The 22118-nt window shown below is 37.5% G+C and overlaps 1 protein-coding gene across 3 annotated transcripts in view; it reads right to left on the reverse strand.

Annotated features, from left to right (window-relative positions):
- Nucleotides 1-22118, reverse strand: part of STXBP4 (syntaxin binding protein 4) — a 258348-nt gene that overhangs the window by 103913 nt on the left and 132317 nt on the right. For all 3 annotated transcript variants that reach the window (XM_058283937.2, XM_058283935.2, XM_058283936.2), the window contains exon 12: nt 7680-7856. In XM_058283937.2, the coding sequence (XP_058139920.1) occupies nt 7680-7856 (177 nt within the window). The remainder of the gene's footprint in view (nt 1-7679; nt 7857-22118) is intronic.

Consider the following 22118-nt stretch of genomic DNA (forward strand, 5'->3'; position numbering starts at 1 on the left):
GCACAAAATTACAGTAGAATCAGAGCTGCAAACTGAGTCAAAACTTTAAAGCTTTTAGAGGCAAATTCAAAAGAATATCTTTATATCTCAGAAGGGAAAGGATTTCTAAAGACACATGAGGGCAAAGACTGATATGTCTGACCACATGGAAATTTAGTCATTTTGGGAGATTTTTAAATAACATAACTAATAAGGGACTTTAACTGGAACTTACAAATAATTATACATCAATATGAAAAAGACAAATTACCCAATGGAAAAATGGTCAAATAATATGAAGAGGCATTTCACAGAGTAACACAAATAAATGTGTAAAAATATGCTCAACTGAGGAGCAGATGTAGTTCAAGTGGTTGAGCATCTACTTCCCATGCATGAGGTCCCAAGTTCAATCCCTGGTACCTCCTAAAAACAAATAAATGAAAAAAACCCAACTCTCATTGGGAGTGGATGTAGCTCAGTGGTTGAACACCTGATTCCCATGTACAAGGTCTTGGGCTCAATCCCCAGTATCTCCTTAAAAAAAAAAGCTCAACTGGGTATTTGGGGCAGGGGTTGGGAGAAGCCTGGTTTATAGGCTTTGGGGGTAAAATAAACCCTCTATCGCTGATTTTAAGGATTTAAGGTAACACCTGATGTCACTGAAAATGAAGTTGAGAAGAGAGGTATACAAGCCACCCTTGTCAACGAGAGCCAGCTGGCCCCAGCATATCACTGGCTCAATGTCATTAATCACCAGGGAAATTCAAGTTAAAACCATGGGGCGGGGGCGAGGAGTAGAACTGTGGGAACATGCATTGGATTAGGCACATAAGGCTCTGCCCTCTCACAAAAACAATGGAGAAAGGCCAAAAGCTGCCCAAGGGATCTGCTTTGGGGGTAAGCAGACCAGGACAGTGCTTCACAACTCCCAGGAGGGTGAGGGACAGAGACGAAGAAGCAGAAACAACCAACTGTGAGTTACTAAACCTTCCAGTTGCAGGGAAGAGCTCCCCTACCCGACCCATGAGAGATTTAGTGGGGGTAAAACCCGTGGTGCATTGAAACTGACTGAGAGGGTAGCAGACATCTTTCTCCCTGCCAGGCAAAAATGAGGGGTAGTCAGGGGATTTTCTTCAGTTAATTCGACCAGCAGAGCCCACTTTGAATCTTGTCTCAGGCCAGATGAAAACAAAGGAAAACCGAGAGAGATACACCTCTGTGGAAATATGTGCCACCGAGTGCCATCTGCTGACCAGTCTGGAAATTACATGGGCAGAAACTACTTTTAGAGCTCTCTTTACCCTACTCCTGGGAGAAAGTCTGTGCCCCATTTGCGAGTTCCTGGCAGAATTTTGGTACCTGAAGCTGGTTAATTTTAAAGGCTTTGTATAAGTTGGAACAAGTATCAAGGAAGAGTTGTGAAAAAATAATAATAGGCAAGAGAGAGAAATTGCCCATTAGAGTAAATTCACCAACAAATTCAGACACGTAGAAATCAGCAAAAAATTACAAGCCATACTAGGAAAAAGGAAGAGATGGATGAGCCAAAGGAACAAACCAAATATCCTGAAGAGATTCAGGATTTAAGACAATCAATGATAATCACACAATTCTCCTAAATCAATTTAAAGAGTTTAAAGAAAATATGACTAAAGAGATAAAGGATATTAAGAAGACACTGGGTAAGCATAAAGAACAATTTGAAAGTCTGCAAAGAAAAGTAACAGACCTCATGGGAATTAAAGACACAATGGATGAGATTAAAAATATATTAGAGGGAAGCGGACTTGGCCCAGTGGTTAGGGCGTCCATCTACCACATGGGAGGTATGTGGTTCAAACCCCAGGCCTCCTTGACCCGTGTGGAGCTGGCCCATGCGCAGTTCTAATGCATTTAAGGAATGCTGTGCCAAGCAGGGGTGTCCCCGTGTAGGGGAGCCCCACGTGCGAGGAGAGCCACCCAGTGAGAAAGAAAGTGCAGCCTGCCCAGGAATGGCGCCGCCCACATGGAGAGCTGACACAACAAGATGACGCAACAAAAAGAAACACAGATTACCATGCCGCTGACAACAACAGAAGTGGACAAAGAAGAACATGCAGCAAATAGACACAGAGAACAGACAACTGGGGGGGAGGGAAGGGGAGGGAAATAAATAAAATAAATCTTAAAAAAAAAAATACATTAGAGGGAAGCGAACTTGGCTCAATGGATAGGGCATCCGCCTACCATATGGGAGGTCCACGGTTCAAACCAGGACCTCCTTGACCCATGTGGAGCTGGTCCACGCACAGTGCTGATGCGCACAAGGAGTGCTGTGCCATGCAGGGGTGTCCCCTGCATAGGGGAGCCCCACGCACAAGGAATACGCCCTGTAAAGAGAGCCACCCAGCACAAAAGAAAGTTCAGCCTGCTCAGGAGTGGCGCCATACACACAGAGAGCTGACACAGCAAGATAATGCAATGAAAAGAGGCACAGATTCCCAGTGCCGCCAGCAAGGATAGAAGCAGTCACGGAAGAACACCCAGCAAATGGACACAGAGAATAGACAACTGGGGCCGAGAAGAAGGGTAGAGAAATACACAAAAATAAATCTTAAAACAAACAAACAAATAAACAAACCTATGGGATGCTGCAAAGGCAGTCCTGAGAGGGAAATTTATAGCCCTCAATGATTACACTAAAAAAGAAGAAAGAGCTAAAATTGATGATCTAACTGCACACATAGAAGGACTAGAAAAATAGCAAACTAATCCCAAACCAAGCTGAAGGAAAGAAATAGTAAAGATGAGAGCAGAAATAAATGAAATTAAGAACAAAAAAAGACAACAGAGAAAATCAACAAAATGAAAAGTTGGTTCTTTGAGAAGATCAACAAAATCAACAAACCCTTAGCTAGACTTACAAAGAAAAAAAGAGAGAAGACACAAATAAATAAAATCAGAAATGGGAGGGGAGACATTACCACTGACCTCAATGAAAGAAGAGAGATCATAAGAGGATACTATGAACAACTGTATGCCAAAAAACTAGAAAATGTATTAATAAATGAGATGGACAAATTCCTGGAAACACATGAACCATCTACACTGACTTTAGAAGAAATAGAAGACCCCAACAAACCAATCACAAGTTGAAAGATTCAAACAGTCATCAAAAACCTCCCAAAGATGAAAAGCCAGGGACCAGATGGCTTCACAGGTGAATTCTACCAATCATTCAAAAATGAACTAATACTGACTTTGCTCAAGCTCTTTCAAAAAGCTGACCAGGAAAGAATGCTACCAAACTCAATCTATGAAGCCAACATCATCCTAATACCAAAACCAAGATAAAGACACTATGAAAAAAGAAAATTACAGACCAATATCTCTAATGAATATAGAAGCAAAAATCCTCAACAACATACTTGTAAACAGAATACAAAAGCACATTAAAAGAATTATACACCACAATCAGGTGGGTTTCATCCCAGGTATGCAAGGGAATCAATTAGTGTAATAAAACACATTAATAAATTGAAGAAGAAAAATCCTATGATCCTCTCAATGGGTGCAGAAGAGGTATTTGACAAAATACAGCACTCTTTCTTGATAAAAACACTCCAAAAGATAGGAATAGAGGGAGGCTTTCTCAATGTGGTAAAGTGCATATATGAAAAACCTACAGCTAGTATTGTACTCAATGGTGAAAGACTGAAAGCTTTCCCACTGTGATCAGGAAGAAGACAAGGATGCCCACTGTCATTATTATTCAATATTGTACTGGAAGTTCTAGCTAGAGCAATTGGGTTAGACAAAGAAATAAAAGGAACCCAAATAGGAAAGGAAAAAGAAAAACTTTCATATTCATTTTTGACATGATCCTATATGTAGAAAATCCTGAAAAATCCACAACAGAGCTACTAGAATTAATAAACCAGTTCAGCAGAGTGGCAGGATACAAGGTTAACAGGCAAGAATCAATTTGTTTCTATACACTATTGATGTGCAATCTGAGGAGGAAATCAGAAAAAAAATTCCATTTATAATAGTGACTAAAACAATCAAATATTTAGGAATCAACTTAACTGAGGACATAAAGGGCCTATATTTAGAAAACTACAAAACATTGTTAAAAAAGAAGCTGAGGAAAACTTAAATAAATGGAAGGACATTCTGTGTTCATGGATTGGAAGACTAAATATTGTTAAGATGTCAATTCTACCCAAATTGATTTACAGATTCAATGCAATCCCAATAAAAATTCCAACAGCCATTTTTGCAGAAATCAAAAAGCCAAGAATCAAATTTATTTGGAAGGGTAAGGGGCTCCAAATAGCAAAAAAAAGGTCTTAAAAAAGAAGAATGAATTTGGAGGACTCTTACTTCCTGACTTTAAAGCATATTACTTAGCTACAGTAGTAAAAACAGCATTGTACTGGCATAAGGACAGACAGATTGACCAATGGAATAGAATTGAGAACTCAGAGACTGACCCTCACATCTTCAGCCAAGCGATTTTTGACAAGGCTGTTAAGCTCACCCAGCTGGCCCAGAACAGTCTATTCAACAAATGGTGCTGGGAGAACTGGATAGCCATGTCCAAAAGAAAGAGGACCCCTATCTCACACCTTGTACAAAAATTAACTCAAAATGGATCAAGGACTTAAACTGAAAAACAACAACTATAAAATTCCTAGAAGAAAATGTAGAAAAACATCTTCCAGATCTTGTGGTAGGGGTAGTTTCTTAAACCTTACACCCAAAGCATTAGCAACAAAAGAAAAATAGATAAATGGGACATCCTCAAAATCAAACACTTTTGTACCTCACAGGACTTTGCCCAAAAGGTGAAAAGGCAGCCGACTCAATGGGAGAAAATATTTGACAATCACATATCTGATATGGGTTTAATATCCATGATATATAAGGAGATCATACAACTCAACAATAAAAAGACAAAGTATCCAAGTAAAAAATGGGCAAAAGACTTAAAAAAACAACTGTCCAAAGAAGAAATACAGATGGCAAAAAGAATTACGTGAAAAAATGTTCAACATCACTAGTGATTATGCAGCAGTAAGAAGAAATTAAGTCATGAAACATATGACAACATGATGAACCTGGATGACATTATGTAGAGTAAAGCAAGCCAGACACGAAAGGAAAAATACTGTATGATTGCCCTATTATGAACTAAATATATTATGTGAAATATAAATATATTATGTGAAATATGAATATGGGTTGAATTGCATATATAAGACCACTTTTCTTTGAAGTTGAACAAATGTAAATTAATACAGCACAGTGTTATATCAGACAACCCTCCCCATATTATACTAAGTGAAGGAGATCAGACACAGAGTACTACATATTGTATGATTCCATTTATATAAAATGTAAATATAAATCAATTCATAAAGATGAAAGGAGATTAGTTGTTATATAAGTCTTAGGAAGGAATGCTAAGGGGTTTGGAATGTGTCTTTTTGGAGTAATAAAATAGTACTAAAATTTTTGAGATGGTGAATGTACAACATTGTGATTATACTAAAAGTCATTCATTATACACTTTGGATAGAATAGCCAGAAACAGCAGGTACGTACAGTGGGGGAAGCATAGAGAGATTGAGAGGTGAGGAATTTTCTTGTCTGTTTTATTATTATTATTATTGAAATAATAAAAATACTTTAATAATGATTGAAGTGATGAATGCACAACTTTGTGATTATATCAAATACCATTGATTGTACACTTTGGATGAACTGTATGCTTTATTAATATGTATCAATAAAATTGATTTGTTTTAAAAAAAAAACCCACAGGGGAGTGGATGTAGCTTAAGTGATTGAGTGCCTGCTTCCCATGTACGAAGTCTGGAGTTCAATCCCTAGTATCTTCTAAAAGCAAAAACAAATCAAACAAGCAAACAAATGAAAAAACCATCTTGGTAGCCCAATTCCCAGCCTGGTACCACAAACAAACAAACAAATACCACACATACACACAGAATCACAATGAGATACACTGCCCATACCTATCACATTGATAAACACTAAAATAGAAAGGGCTGTCAGGATGTTGAGTAATGGTAATTCTCGTTCATTAATATTAGGGGGTAGAATTTGGCTCAAACCTTTTCAAAAACAATGAGGTAAAAGTATTTGAACATCCAGTAATCATTCAACCCAGGAATTCTATTCCTAGGTATGAATTTAAGAGAAACTATTACACATGTAGAGCAGGTTACGCACACACACAGAGACACAGGAAAGTTTTTAACAACACTGTTCATAATAGAAGAAAATAGAAACAATTGATCTGTTCATCAAATACAGAATAGAAAAATACATCGCAGTTTTTTCATGCAATGGAGTACACAAATAATGAAGGCATCAGCTAAACCTCAAATGGAGTAATTATGAAAACAAAATTTCCAGTAAAAACAGCAAGTTAGACTAACACATGTTTGCATGTTTCTATTTACATAACGTTGATAAATAGGTAAAATTAAGCAAGATATTGTTAAGTGATATCTATATCTATATCTATATATAATAAAATTACCGAGAAATGATTAAGACTAAATCAAGGAAAGATTTTCCTCATGGCTTCTCTCTGTGTTCAATTCCTTTTCTTATAAAGGTCTTTAGTCAAATTGGATTCAAGTCCACCCTCATTCAGTCTGGGCACTCCTCAACTAATAACATCCTCAAAGGTCCTGTTTACAAATAGCTTTATACCCATTGGACCAGAAATTGGGACCTGAATATGCCTTTTGTGGGGGACATGATTCAATTCCCAATGGGACAGATGTGAGATATATTAGTTACTCAAGAGCTAAAGAAGGAAAATTTCAGATTTTCTTCTCTATTTTGCTTTTCTAAAGCTAGTTTCATTTCTACTTGGTATACTTACAGTATTTGTTTTATGTTTAAATCAAATAATTATAAATTATTAAAATTATATTTTGTTGAAAACTGACAGGATTAGAGACAAGAGTACCTATCATGTTCATAAGTGAACAACTCAATGAAGTTCTAAAGTATCTATTTAAATTTGTACAATTTCCACCTCATTTCATGAAGTAAAGATGTATATATAGTTTTTGAAGGATATTTAAAGACTATAGTATTCATCAAAATTATATAAAAAAAACATCGGTTCACATTGTCATTGAAAAACATTGTTTTGTTATTGAAATTGGAAGATCTTCCTATTAGAACCTAATTGAGCACACTATACTTAAGAAACAAACAACTAAATTCAAACTGGGTTTTCACTCATTAATTATCTTGGCCGTGGGGCAGAAATTATTTAACTTTTACACTTCTTTGAGGGCTCTAACCAAAGAGCAAAACACATCTCTATGCCCTCCCTACCCCACAAGACAAATGAGCAAACTTAGAAATAAAAGAAGAAAACCGAAGTAATCAAATTAAATGATAACTACTTCCAGGATTAATGCCTGAATTCTACAGCATTGACCAACGGCCCAAATAAATTTGGGACATATGCTTTTCCATCCCAAAGCTATCTGGATAGAGGAAGGCTCACGACCTTTACATCACCTCATCGCAACATCATCCCATTCTTGAATAATAAAGAACAAACATTGACCTAGTTTAGAAGTGCAGATGAAAAGAAAATGAAAACAGGATACATGACAACCACAAGGAAACCATGGTAACTAGGAGAGGATGGTTTTACTTACTTTATTTTGGTCAGAATAATCAGCAAGCTGAGCCTTTAGCTCTGTAAGCTCAGCTTCTAACAGACGGATTACTTCTTCATAGTCCATTTCCATCCCATGTGCATGCCTCTGTGCAGCTTCAGCAAGATGAATCCGATTTCGTAAGGCTCTTGTTTCTTCAACTACAGCTTTGGCTTCCTAAAGATTACAAAATAAAAATCATTGAAAACATATACACAAAAAAATAGTTCAGCAGTTTAAACAGAATATTTTCCTCATTCTGTAAATTCCAAAAGCTTAATCAGTATACATAAATTTTATACTTCTCACTTTGAAAACTAATTATTTGTTATTTTATTATGTGAATTAGGTACCTACTATTATTTTTCCTTTGTAGATTTCTTGGATAATTTTCAATATTACATACATCTAGCATGATATTTTGAAAATAAGAAAAGTTGAAGAGAATGCAAACAGAAAATAGAAGAATAAGAACATTTCAAAGGATAAGGAATGGGTGTGGCAGTTTGATATTATTTATGAATTCCAAAAAGAGATAATATGTTTGTAAATGGTCTGTTCCTATGGACATGGTAACCTTTGATTGTATTGGATTCAGCTGAGATGCCTTTGATTAAATTATGTTACAATTAGGGCTCTGATTTGACCACATCATTAGGGTGACTCAGAGTTCAGTTCCTGCCCTCTTGGTGGGCTATATAAATGGACGCTTAATCAAGAACATGGAAGCAGATAAACAAGAAAAGAGAAAGCTGCATAGACACAGAAGAGGATTCTGCTGCCCAAGGAAGAGAGTTGAGCCATTTGCCTGATAGTTTATAGCTGACCTTGTGAAGAGACCAGAGCAGCTGAGCCTGGAAAGAAACGAACCCTGGGAAGAGAGATGAGCCTATGCCAGCCTACAGCTGAGATTGGAAGCTGGACCCACGGAGCCATAAGAGGGAAAAGGAAGGTTGAACCCTCACAGATGTTGCTAGCCATCTTGGGTCAATATGTGGCAACAGACTTCGGATGAGAAAATTCCTCTTATGGTACCTTGAGTTGGACTCTTTGGGCCTTGTAACTGTAAGCCTTTACCCCAAATAAATACCCTTGATAAAAGCCAACAGATTTCTGGTACTTTGCATTAGCACCTCTTTGGCTGACTAATACAGTAGGCTACCATAAAACTTAAGAAGGTGGTAGGGCTCATGTTCTAGGAAAGCACTTGCAGCTTCAACAGATAATGTTGATAGATTTATAAAGTGTTATGGGGCTTCTCCATGGATCAAGCCCTAGGGGCCAAAGCTTTCTCCTAGACATCAAGGTACCTGCACTTCTCCATTCTGATTTAGGCCAAAAGGTAGAATGGAGTAGCAAAATATACAGCTATTTCTACAATGCCCATAGGACATTTATTAAACACATATTACATGTCTCAGGTACTTTATATATATTTTTCTCATTTAATCTTCAGAACAATGTTGAGAGAAAGGAATTAAAAACTCTTTTATATATGAGCAAACAGATGTGGAGAAATTACGTAATCTGTCCAAGGAAACAAAGCAGTGCTAGAATTTGAACCCAAGTCTACTGACTCCAAAATTAGTGCTTTCCACCATGCTAGACTACCTCTAAATGACAAAAATAACACACTGACTACATTCTCCACTTTAACAAGAATACTGGGTGACCCAAACCACTCGCTTTCTCAAAATATGCCTTGGTGCTGGGTCAAAGACAGTCCCCCAGGATACTGATATAATTTAACGCAGCAGTAATTATACTGTAAACCATTTCTATTTTCTTTAGTTGATGCAGAAATCTTTCTGGAATGGAACTTTCTGCTCTAATTGCCATGGCTAATATTCAACCATGGCTATTTCAATTTTCAGGGAACTGTTATAGGATACTTATTTTTGTTTAAACCTAAATACATTTGAAGTGCAGGGAAGGTAAGGAATATAGGCATATTTTTAAGGATCAATTTTTCATTCATACATTCAATAACTATTACATGTTTATTATGGGTCAGGTTCTTTTAAGATATTGGGAATACAGGACCAAATAAACAAAAAGCCCTCCCTCATTCCCTTGGGACAGGGGAAAAAAGAAAATAAATTAGTTGGGGAACACAGAAAATAAACTAGTAAACTAGGGGCTATCAGGGAAGATGTCCTTAAAATGATATTTAATCAGAGATGTACAGGAGGTTTGGAGCTAAGCAGATTTCCCAAGAAGGAGATTTCTGGGCAGATGGAATAGTCTGTGCAAAGGCCTGAGGGGGGATTGTGCCATGAATCTTCAGAGAACAGCAAAGAGGCCAGTGTGTGAGAAATACAAAGTAGTAGGGGATGAGAATAGGGGAGAAAGAGGACATGAAGTAAGGACTACCAGGGAAGATGGTGGAGTAAGGAGTTCCAGGACTCAGTCCTTTCACCAAAACAATTATTATTTTTTGAGAATTAATGAGCAAAAAGCTTTATTCAGAGAAACAATGGAATAATTATTTTAAGAAATTCCTAGTTTAATTAGATGATTTGAAAATGCTTCAAAGTTAAACTTCTTGTCTATTCAAATATTTTTAAAATTTTTAAATTAAAGTTAATAATCACACAGAATGTTACATTAAAAAACATAAGAAGTTCCTTATATAACCTACTCTCCACCCCCATCCCCATCATTTTTGTAAATTGTATTTTTTGAAGATATATACATCACAAAAAATGTTACATTAAAAAACATGAGGTTCCCGTATACCCCACACCCCCCACCCCACTCCTCCCACACCAACAACCTCCTCCATCATTGTGGCACTCTCATCATACTCGGCAAACACATTTTGGAGCACTGCTGTACCACATGGATAATAGTTTACCCTATAGTTCACACTCTCCCCCAGTACATTCAGGGGGTTATGGCAGGATATATAAAGTCCAGCATCTGACGCTGCAATATCATTTAGGACAACTTGAAGTCCCAAAAATGCCCCACATCATATCTCTTCTTCCTTCTCCCTGCCCTCAGCAACTACTGTGGCCACTTTCTCCACAACAATGCTACAATTTCTTCTATTACTAGTCACAATAGTTTTATAGTAGAATATCAGTAAATCCACTCCAATCCATATTATTTCATCCATTCTGTGGACCCTGGGATGGTGATGTCCACTCCATCTCTATAACAAAAGGGGACTTAGACTCCATATGGATGATGGATGCAGTTCTTCTGCTTGCAGTTGAGGCACTCTTGATTCCCTGGTATGGTGGTTGACCATCTTCACCTCCCTGTGAGCTGACCTGGGTAAGTCTAATGAAGCAGAGAGTAGGAGTTGCAACTCTGCTGAGGCTCAGGGCCCAGGTGGCACATGGGCAGTCCAGAGATTCAAGTCCCCTTAGTATACACCATCCCTAGTGCCAATCAGAGGTTCAGTAAAAGTGATAGAAGAGGCATGTGTAGAAAGGTCACATCTGAGTCCAGGCCCATCACAGTCAGGAGCACAAATCCCAAAGCAGGGTCCGCTGACATGGCACAAAACTCCAAATCTATCTGCCATAACCATATACGCTGTGGGTCTCCATAACCTTCAGGAGAACCAGTACCTAGAGTTGTATCTACTTTGGTTCCATTTTGGTTTACATTATGGTTTATATTTTAGACTTTACAAATTTCTAAATGAAAACAATTATTAAACAGGTAGGAACTATCTGAAACAACTATTTTCAGATGCCAGAGATGAGGAGAAAACTGTACAGCATCCAGGTAAGAGTGAGAGGAAGAGGCTGATAAATTATGGTAAATGACTGTAAATTGCTCTCTCCACGTGGCAGCTACTGGGGCCCATCTCACTCTTGCCACAGGATGCTACAGTCCAGCCCCTTGCTAGCTGCTGCTGGAAGAAAAGGACATTATAAATCCTCTTCCCCAAGAACAGGGGAATGTGGCCATCAATGATCATGGCTTTTGATGACTGAATTCAGATTCCTGGACCCCAGCTCTGAGGGTAGCTATTGTTTCAACCTACCCTGAAGGCGGCAGCAGCCATTGTTTCAACCCACTTCAGACAAAGGTGGCTGCATCCATTGTTTCAATCCTCCCTGGACTGGGGTGAAAGTGGTAGAATTTTAAAGACACAGCACTCTCTCAGGGGTTCTGGGGATGGTTAGCTGAAGGGATGCCAGGAAAACTCAGCTTTGGGAAAGCATCAGAGAAGATTTTGGCACCCTTTGTGAACCCCTACACAGGGCATTTTGGGCTGGGAAAGAACAAATTGGGCAAGTCGTCCCCTGGATGCCCCTCCTCCCAAATTTTTCCCTCCAGGCAAAAGTAGCATGAGACAATAAAAGAAGTGTAAAAAACTACAGAGGTGAATAGTCTGGGATAAAGGCTGTTGGTTTCTAATACATGAGAGAGGGAGGTTCATCCCCTGGGAAACAGAGGGGACAACCAAACAACTATAAACAGGGAATTACAAAACAACTAACACGTAAAAGCCCAAGACAAGACAGAGGTCCAGAAACACAGAAACTGCACACTGCATTAGACTTTGGCAGACCTTCCTGATGGAAGGGCTGAAGTTCAAGAAAATCTCTGTCTTATTACCAGATGTTTACAAAACCAAGATACAGACATCCCAGGGAGTAAATCCCAGAATTAACATTTTAAAATATTAAAATGTACAGTATGCAACAAGAGTACAAGACAAAGAAACAGGAAATTATGGCCCATCTAAAGGAAGAGGGTAAAAATATAGAAAACACCAATGAAGAAGATGAGAAGATGGAAATACTAAACAAAGCCTTTAAAAAAAGATCTTAAAAATACTGAAAGAGATGAAGAAAAGTACAGAGAAAGAACTAAAGGATATCAAGAAAACAATGAATGAACAATATGAGTGCCTATATAAAGAAACAGAAATTTTAAAAAGGAACAATATAGAACTATTGGAGGTAAAGACAAACATAATCGAAATGAAAAAGGTTCAGTAGGATTTCAAGAGCAGATGGAGCTGGCAGAAGAAACAACCAGTGAACTTGAAGACAAGGCACTTGAAATGAGCCAGGCTGAAAAGCAGAAAGTAAAATGAAATATTGAAAGCAAAAATAGCTTAAGACAGCTATGGGATACCATCAAGCATATCAATATATGCATTATAATGCAATATATGCATTATATGCATTATGCATTATGAAGAAGAAACAGAAGGGTAGAAGGAATAATTAATGAAATAACGACAGTGCAAACTTAGCAAAAGACATGAATATGCAAATCCAAGAAGCTCAGAGAACACCAAGCAGAACAAACAGAAGAAAAATATGCCCCATCATATACTGATAACACTATCAGATGCAAAGGACAAAGAAGAGTTCTGAAAACAGCAAGAGAAAAGCAACGTGTTACATGCAAAGAGTCCCAATTAGATTGAGTGCTGGTTTCTTATTAAACACCACGGAGGCAAGAAAGCGGTGGGCCAGAATACTTAAGGTGCTGAAGGAAAACAATTGCCAGGCAAGAATTTTATATCTGGTAAGACTCTCTTTCAAAAATGACAGAGAGATCAAGACATTCTCAGATGAAAAAAAATACTGAATGATTTCATCGTCACTAGGTCTGCCCTACAAGCAATGCTAAAGGAAGTTCTTCAGACTGAAATGAAAGACTACCAGACAGTGGTTCATAGCAGCAAAAAAGAATGAAGGACTGTGGTAAAGGTAACGATTTGGGTAATCATAAATGCCAGTATTATTTTATTGTATTGGTTGGTATGTAATTCCACTTCTTATTTTCTACAGGTGCCAAAATGCAAATGCATAAAAAGTAATGAAAAAATCTGTGTTTTTGGACATACAATGTACAAAGATATAAGTGGTATTAAGTACAAAAATTGGTGGGAGGAAAGAGGAATATAGGAAACATACATGTGCATGCTACTGAAGTTAAGTTGGTAACAAACCAAATATAATTGTTATAAATTTAGATGTTAAATTTTAACCCCATGGTAACCACAAGGAAAACAGATGAAAAATATATCTGGGTAGAAATGGGAAGGCACTCAGTATGGTACAACACAAAAAAGCAAATAAATATAAAAGTAGGCGTTAATGGAAGTAAAGGACAAAAATGGTATAAGATATACAAGGGCTAATAGCAAAATGGCAGAAGAAAGTCCTGTAATATCTTTAGTGACTTTAAATGTAAACTGATTAAACTCTCTAGTCAAAAGGCAGACACCGGCAGACCGGATTTTAAAAAAAGCATGACCCAAACTATATGCTGTCTGCAAGAGACTCAGCTTAAATTCAGAAATACAAATAGCTTGAAAGTGAAAGAATGGATAAATATAAACCATGCAAGTAGTAACCAAAATGGAGTTGGGGTGATTACAGTAATATCAGAAAAATATACAAAGTCAAAAACTGGAGGGACAAAGATGGCCATTACATATTGCTAAAGAGACACTTTAAGAGGATGATAAAATAATTATAAAAACAGATGTACATAATAGCAGATCCCCAAAATATATGAAGCAAATACTGACAGATTTGAAGGGAGAAATTGACAGTTCTACATTAATAGTAAGAAAATAAAAACAAAGAGAAAAAAAAAAGAAAAAATACATTAACAGTAGGAGACTATCACACCACTCTCAATAAGGGACAGAACATCTACTCAGAAGATCAAAAAGAAAACACAGGACTTGAATGATACAAAAAAACAATAAGAGGATCAACAAAATCAAAAGTTGGTTCTTTGAAAAGATCAATAAAATAGACTAACACTTAGCTAGACTGACAGAGGAAAAAAAGAAAAGATACAAATAATGAAAATCAAACATAAAAAGGGGATTTCCTACTGACCCTGCTGAAATAAAAAGAAGTATAAGAGGACACTATGGGGAAACAGATGTGGCTCAAGTGAAAGGACCTCTGCCTACCACATGGCATGACCCAGGTTCAATCCCTAGGGTTTCCTGGTGAAATAAAAAAGAGAAAGTGTGCCTGTGTGGGGAGCCGAGTGCCCATGTGGCGAGCTGAGTGTCCACATAGGTGCCCGTGCGGTGAGCTGAGTGCCCATGCAAATGCCTGCATGGTGAGGCTAGTGCCCACATGGCAAGCCAAGTGCCCGTGTGGTGAGCTGAGTGTCCGTGTGAGTACCCAGGTGGTGAGCCAGTGCCTGTGTGGTGAGCCAGTGCCCCCACACCAAAGCTGAGTACCTGTGCAGTGAGCCAGTGCCCATGCAAGTAAGTCATGCAGCAAGATGATGATGCAACAAAAGAGAGATGAAGGGGAAAGAAGTCAAAGGTGAAGTGCAACAGAGACCAGGAACTGAGGTGACAAAATTGACAGGGAACCTCTCTCCATATCAGAGGGTCGAATCCTGGTGAATCCCAGAGGAGAAAGATGAGAAGAGAAAAAAAAAAAAAAAGAGAGAGAGAGAGAGAGAAAGAGATAGATACAGAAGATCACCAGCAAATGGACACAGCAAAAACAGCAGGGCGAGGGAGGGGAAGAAGAAGAGAGAAAAAAAAGAGGATACTATGAACAACTGTATGCCAATAATTAGATAACATATATGAAATGGACAAATTCTTAGAAACACACAAGAATTGACTGAAGAATTAGCAGATCTCAACAAAGCAATGACTAGTAAAGAGACTGAATGAGTAATCAAAAATCTTTCCAACAAAGAAAAGCCCAGGAACAGATGGCTTCACAGGGGAATTCTCCCAAACATTCCAAGAAGACTTAACTCCAAATGCCTCTTTATGAATATAGATACAAAAGTCCTAACCAAAATACTAGCAAACCAAATCCAACAGCATATAAAAAGAATTATTCACCATGATTAAATGGGCTTTATCCCAGGTATGGAAGGTTGTTTCAACATGGGAAAATCAATTAAGTAATATACACATTAATAGAGTGAAAGAAGACCACATGATTATCTGAATTGAAGTAGAAAAGGAATTTGACAAAATATAGCACCCTTTCTTGATAAAAAACATTTAGAACACTAGGCATAGAAGGAAACTTCATCAACATGATAAAGGGTATATATGAAAAGCCCACAGTTAAATTTCTATTTAATGGTGAAAAATTGATAGCTATCCTCCTAAGGTCAGGAACAAGAAAAGGATGCCCACTTTATTAACCACTGTTATTCAACATTGTACTGAAAGTTCTTGCCAGAGCAGTTAGGCAAGAAAAGGAAATAAAAGATATCCAAGTCGGAAAGGAAGAAGTAAAACTTTCTGTATTTGCAGATCATATGATATACAGAAAATCCTGAAAAATCCACAACAAAGCTCCTAGAATAAATTAATTTAGCAGAGTGGCAGGGTACAAGATTAACACCTTCAAATCAGTGTTTCTAAACACAAACGGTGCAATCAGAACAAGAAATCAAGAAAAAAATTTCATTCACAATAGCAACTAAAAGAATCAAATATCTAGGAATAAATCTAACCAAGGATGTAAAAGCTTGTACACAGAAAACTACAAAATATTCCTAAAATAAATTAAAGAAAACCTAAATAAATGGAAGGATATTCTGTGTTCATTGATTAGAAAACTATCATTATGATGTCAGTCCTATCCAAAGTAGTTTACAGATTCAATGCAATCCCAATCAAAATCCCAACAACCTTTTTTGCAGAAATGGAATAGTCAATTATCAGATGTAAAGTTCATTATCAGATGAATAGCTGAAGCCATCTTGAAAAAGAAGAATGAAGTTGGAGGACTCACACTTCCTGATCTTAAAACTTATTACAAAGCCACAGTAATCCAAATAGCATGGTAATGGCATAAGGAGGATTTTTTGACCATTGGAATAGCATTGAGAGCTCAGAAATCAACCCTCACATTTCTGGGAAATTATTTTTCACAAAGTGGCTAATTCTTAGGAAAGAATGTCTCTTCAACAAATGATGCTGGGAAAACTTTGCAAAAAAAAAAAAGGAAGATGACTCCTACCTCACCCCATATACAAAAATCAACTCAAAATGTATCAAAGACCTAAATATAAGAGGTAGAACTATCAAAACTCCTAGAAGAAAATAGGGAAACATCTTTAGGACCTTGTGTTTCTTTGACTTTATATCCAAACCACAAGCAACAAAAGAACAAATAAATAGGACCTCATAAAAATTAAAAACTTTTGTTCCTCAAAGGATTTTATCATGAAAATAAAAAGACAAACTACACAATGGGAGAAAATATTTGGAAACCACATACTCAACAAAGAATGACTATCTGGTAATAAAAAGAAATCTTTAAACTTTACACCAGAAAGACAAACAACCCAATTAAAAAATGGGCAAAAGTATTGAACAGACATCTTTCCAAAGAGGACATACAAATGGCCAGAAAGCACATGAAAAGATGCTCAACATCATTAGCCCTCAGGGAAATGCAAATCAAAACCACAATGAGATACCATTTCATACCTATTAGAATGGCTGGTATTAAAAACAAAACAAAACAGTAAATAAGTGTTGGAGAGTATGTGGAAAAATAGGAACACTCTTTCATTGCTGGTGGCAATATAAATTGGTGCAGCTGCTATGGAAGACAATTCGGTGGCTCAGAAAGCTAAATATAGACCTACCATATGACCCAACAATCCCACTACTAGGTATATACCCAAAAGAATTGAAAGCGGAGTTCAAACCCATATTTGCATACTGATGTTCATAGGGGCATTATTCACAATTGCCAAAAGATGGAAGCAATCCAAGTGTCCAACTACTGATGAATGGATACATAAAAGGTGGAATATACATATAATAGAATTATTCAGCTGTAAAAAGAAATGAAGTCTGATACATGTGACAACATGGATGAACCCTACAAACATAATCTTGAGTGAAGTAAGTCAGACACAAAAGGACCAAAATTGTATGATCTCACTGATCTGAAACAATTAGAATAAGCAAACTCATAGCATCAGAATCTACCAGGGGATGGAGTGGAGATAGGGAATGGGAAGTTAAGGCTTAAAATGTACAGAGCTCATATTTGGAATGATGGAAATGTTTTGGTAATAGATGGTAGATAATGGTTGCATAACATTGTGAACACAATTAGCAGCACTGAAATATATATCTGAATATGATTAAAAGGGAAAATGTTACATTGTATATATGGTAACAGTAAAAATTATTTAAAAATCCATGGCACTACCCTACACAAACAATTAAACAATGGACTTTAAGAATACAATTATAGGGGAAGCAGATGTGGCTCAACTGATAAGAGTGTCCGCCTACCATATGGGAGGTCCTGGATTCAAACCCAGGGCTTCCTGGCCCGTGTAATGAGCTGGCCCATGTGTAGTGCTGCCACGCTGAAGGAGTGCCATGCCATGCAGGGGTGTCCCCTGTGGAGGGGAACCCCATGCGCAAGGAGTGCACCCCGCAAGGAGAGCCGCCCTACGCAAAAAGCACAGCCAGCATGGGAGTGGGCCGCACACGTGGAGACCTGATGCAGCAAGATGATGCAACAAAAAAGAGACACAGATTCCCATGCTGCCTGATGAGAATACAACTGGATGCAGAAGAACACACAGCAAATGGACACAAGAGAGCACACAACGGGGGGGGGGGGGGGGGAAAGGGAGAGAAATAAATTAAAAAAAAAAAAGTACAATTATAAAAATGTGCTATAATATGGGAAGTGGATGTGGCTCAAACAATTAGGCTCCTGCATACCACATGGGAGGTCCTGGGTTTGGTTCCCAGTGCCTCCTGGAGAAGACAAGCAAGAGAGCGAGTTGGTGCAATGGGCTGGCACAGTGAGCTGACATAACAAGGAGACACAAAGAGGAAACATAATGAGAGACACAACAAAGCAGGGAGTGGAGATGACTCAAGTAATTGAGCACCTCTCTCCCACATGGGAGGTTCCAGGTTCGGTTCCCGTGCCTCCTCAAAAGAAGACAAGCAGACACACAATACACACAGTGAATGAACACTGAGAAAAGACAGCGAGTGGACACCAAGAACAGATGAGCACAAACAATGATGGAGGGATGAATAAATAAATTGTAACAAATGTTCCACACCAATACAAGGTGTTGGTGGTAGAGTGGTATATGGGAATCCCGTATTGTGTGCATGATTGTTCTTTAAACTCACTTTTCTAAAAAATAAAAAATAACAAAAAAGAAAACATGAGGTCATTGGATAAGAGTGATGGTAGAAATGATGTGAAGTGGATAGATTGTTAAGTACAGTTTAAAAGTAAACAGGCTACTTCATCATCAACAACATATACTTAGCAGCTATTAACATTTTGTCCAGAGAATCATGCTATGAAAATAAAAAGGTGGTAAAAGTATCTTCCCCTTTTCTGGCTCAGCTAGAAGGTTAGGTATGACTTAGATAAGTGAAGGAAGGGAAAGGTCTATCAGACAAAAAGAACAGTGTGAACAAAGGAAGAGAGGCAAGAAAATGGTATATTTAAGAAATGAGACTAGACTACTTTGACTGGAGTAGAAGGTTCTTAGGGAGGAGCGGAATGAAAAAAGTTGGAGAGAGTAAGGTGAGGGGCCTGGCTCAGATAGAATTGTGACAGGCAGCAGTGTTTTTACCTCAAGTGATCTTGAAGCCTTTTGAGCAGAACATGATGAGACAGCAGTGCTTTAGATAGCTACCTCTGGCAGTAGGGCGCAGAATGGATACATGTGGCCAACCAACTGCCTACTATACCCTTGATTTAAACAATTTTATCCTTGTATCTGAAGGTGGTATCATAATAAATGAGCATATTTTGGAAGGAATACCTGAGGGAAGAAAAGTCCATCTCCTAGCCTACCAGTTAGAACAGCCCACGTGATCAAGTCACTAGTATCAGGGAGATCAAATTCACAACAGACCACTGCTGTATATACAGGAAGTAGTAGCTATCTATGTGCTGGCACTGTTTTATATGGATTAACTCAGTTGATCTGTACACTACTCTGTGATATTTATGCTATTATTATCCTCATTTTATAGACAGGAGACTGGAGCACAGAGATCCTCAGGATCACAAACTCGGGAAGTGGCTGAGCTAGGATTGGAACCAAGTCAGTCTAGTCTTCTCCAAATTCTTAGGTACAATGTCATAGTGCCCCTCCAACTACAGAAAATTAAAAAAATTTAAAAACTTGTGATGACAATATCTTTAATGCCCAGCTCTGCATAAGCTTAGGATGTGGCCATTACAATATATTAAATCGCATTTGAGGCTGTTCCAACATACCCTGCCGTTTTCCATTTGGTCAAACTAGAAAAAAGAAAATTGCCTATGAAGAGAAAGAGGAGGGGCAGAGAATTATCCATAGGTACAATGAAGAGTAACTAATTTGATGATTTGTCTCTTTCATATTCACTTCATGCAGCTTTTATCCTGCTATAAAAACAACACTTTTACTTTTGTTCAATGAATACTAGTTAATTAAATGAAGAGTCTGGGTGGAATTTATATAGCTGTTCTAGTGCACTGATGGTAATACAGTGTGAAATGTAGTTGGGCAGTAAAAAATGCAGAGGTTTTGATGCTGAATAAATTCATGCTATTTCTTTTGTAAATGTGTAACTGTCAGGCTGCTGAATGTGGCCCCTTAGCAAAGTTCTAGTCCAGTTCCCACTGAATGGCCATTTAAAAGATAAGTTCATTGAAATGATGACTCTTAGAGGCAACAGTAAAAAAGAGACAGCAGTTGTGTGTTGTATTTAGCAATACAGGATCACATAAATTCATTTTTTGCTTTTCTTCCTGGGCTGTCTTCTAATAAATAACTGTAAAGTCTCCTAAATCAAGTGACAATTGAGCCAGAATTTTCCAGTACCTCACCATGAGCCTGAAACCTCACTAGGGCAAATGCTGTAGATAATTCACTGATGTACTTTGTATTAGGTAGGGTTTAATTCAGTTTAGAAAGTTAGGCAATAAAAGAAAACCAGAAGTAATAGAAAATCAGAAAAATTGACATAAGCATTATACTTTTAAAATTCTAAATGTTAAGAACAAACTAGAAGGGAATACTGAATTATGAAGTAAAACACCTGATAATTTCTTTTCAGTGATGATGAAATGCCTTCAAATCACACTGTCCCTTTGTAAAATCAAGATTTTCTACCTAACAATTTCACAGTGAATCTTCAGGGAAGATCAGACCAAGCTCTTCTTTGAAAATATAATGCACACTAATGAAAATCTATGTAGGCTGTGAACATGGGTATGTCATTGTGTTTGGACAAAGGACAGTATAAGCTTAGAAAAAGGATAAAATGCTATGTATGTTTCCATATAAAGCATGCTTTCCCAACAAGGAAAAATAATATAGAATAAAAAACATGGACTTTTGATGAGACAAACCTAAGTCAGAATCTTAGTTTTGTGATCTTTTTCATTTTCCGGCTGTGTAATTTGGTCTCTAAGACTCAATAGTTTGTTCATCTGTATAATGGGGAATAACATCTACTTTATATGATTACAACAACTCTCACAAGACGGTTGAAGAAACTATTATAGTTTCTAGACAGTTTTTTCCCCCTTTTAATCTTTATTGCTTTTGAAAAATATACATAATCAACTACGCAATCAGAGAGCTAGACTAGGCAATATATTCAGGACAGGTCTGTGGCACTCAATTACAAATACCAGTTAATGACCTTTAGAGAAGTTTGGAAACATAATGTACATGTCTCTTTTAGTGTTGTTATTAGCTACTATATAAAACCCTTTTCTAGTCATGACTTGTTAACAGCTCCTTAAAGTAGACAGAAAAAGCATTAACTGCAGTTGCACATTTGTAATTAGGCTAGCATATCTACATCACTAACCTCAGTTTTGTAGTTCTTAAGCTAACCAGCAAATCTTTCAAAATGTCAATTGCTGACAGGAGAAAAAGGAGACTGCAGAGAGATATATGTTGGTAGTGTAATGTATCTTATGCTACCCGAGCCCTAAAGAATACTTATCAATTTCCTACATTCACTTACTGGAAAACCCTTCCTGGTCTTAGTTCCATTAAAGCTTGTGAAAAAGATTAAGGGTGACTGGGGGGAGGGGAGGAGCGAGGGAGTAGAGGGAGAGGTTTGTTCATAGGAAGGTGTTTAAAAATAAATTATATCTTGTTTCCTTAAGTATCTGATTTATTATAAAAATATGTATAATTTACCTTTCAAAGGATGATCTCCTGAATAAATCTACACCTCAACCCGTAAGCAGAGATACATTTGGAGGAGAAAATGAAATCTCAGAACTTTAAAGACCTCTGATATATAATCTCTCCTTCTTTTCCTACTTCTCCTGCACATAAACGTCCAGTCCCCCTCTCCACCTTCTTACCTAACCAGTTAGTAATCATTGTGAAGTCTTTATGATGTAATTTTGAGCTATTTCTTAATTTCCATTCTCACTACTATATTACAGATTCTTGTCTTTATCACCTCATGCATGGGTACTATGC

This window comes from Dasypus novemcinctus, chromosome 21 (assembly GCF_030445035.2).
Source record: "Dasypus novemcinctus isolate mDasNov1 chromosome 21, mDasNov1.1.hap2, whole genome shotgun sequence".
Classification (NCBI taxonomy): domain Eukaryota; kingdom Metazoa; phylum Chordata; class Mammalia; order Cingulata; family Dasypodidae; genus Dasypus; species Dasypus novemcinctus.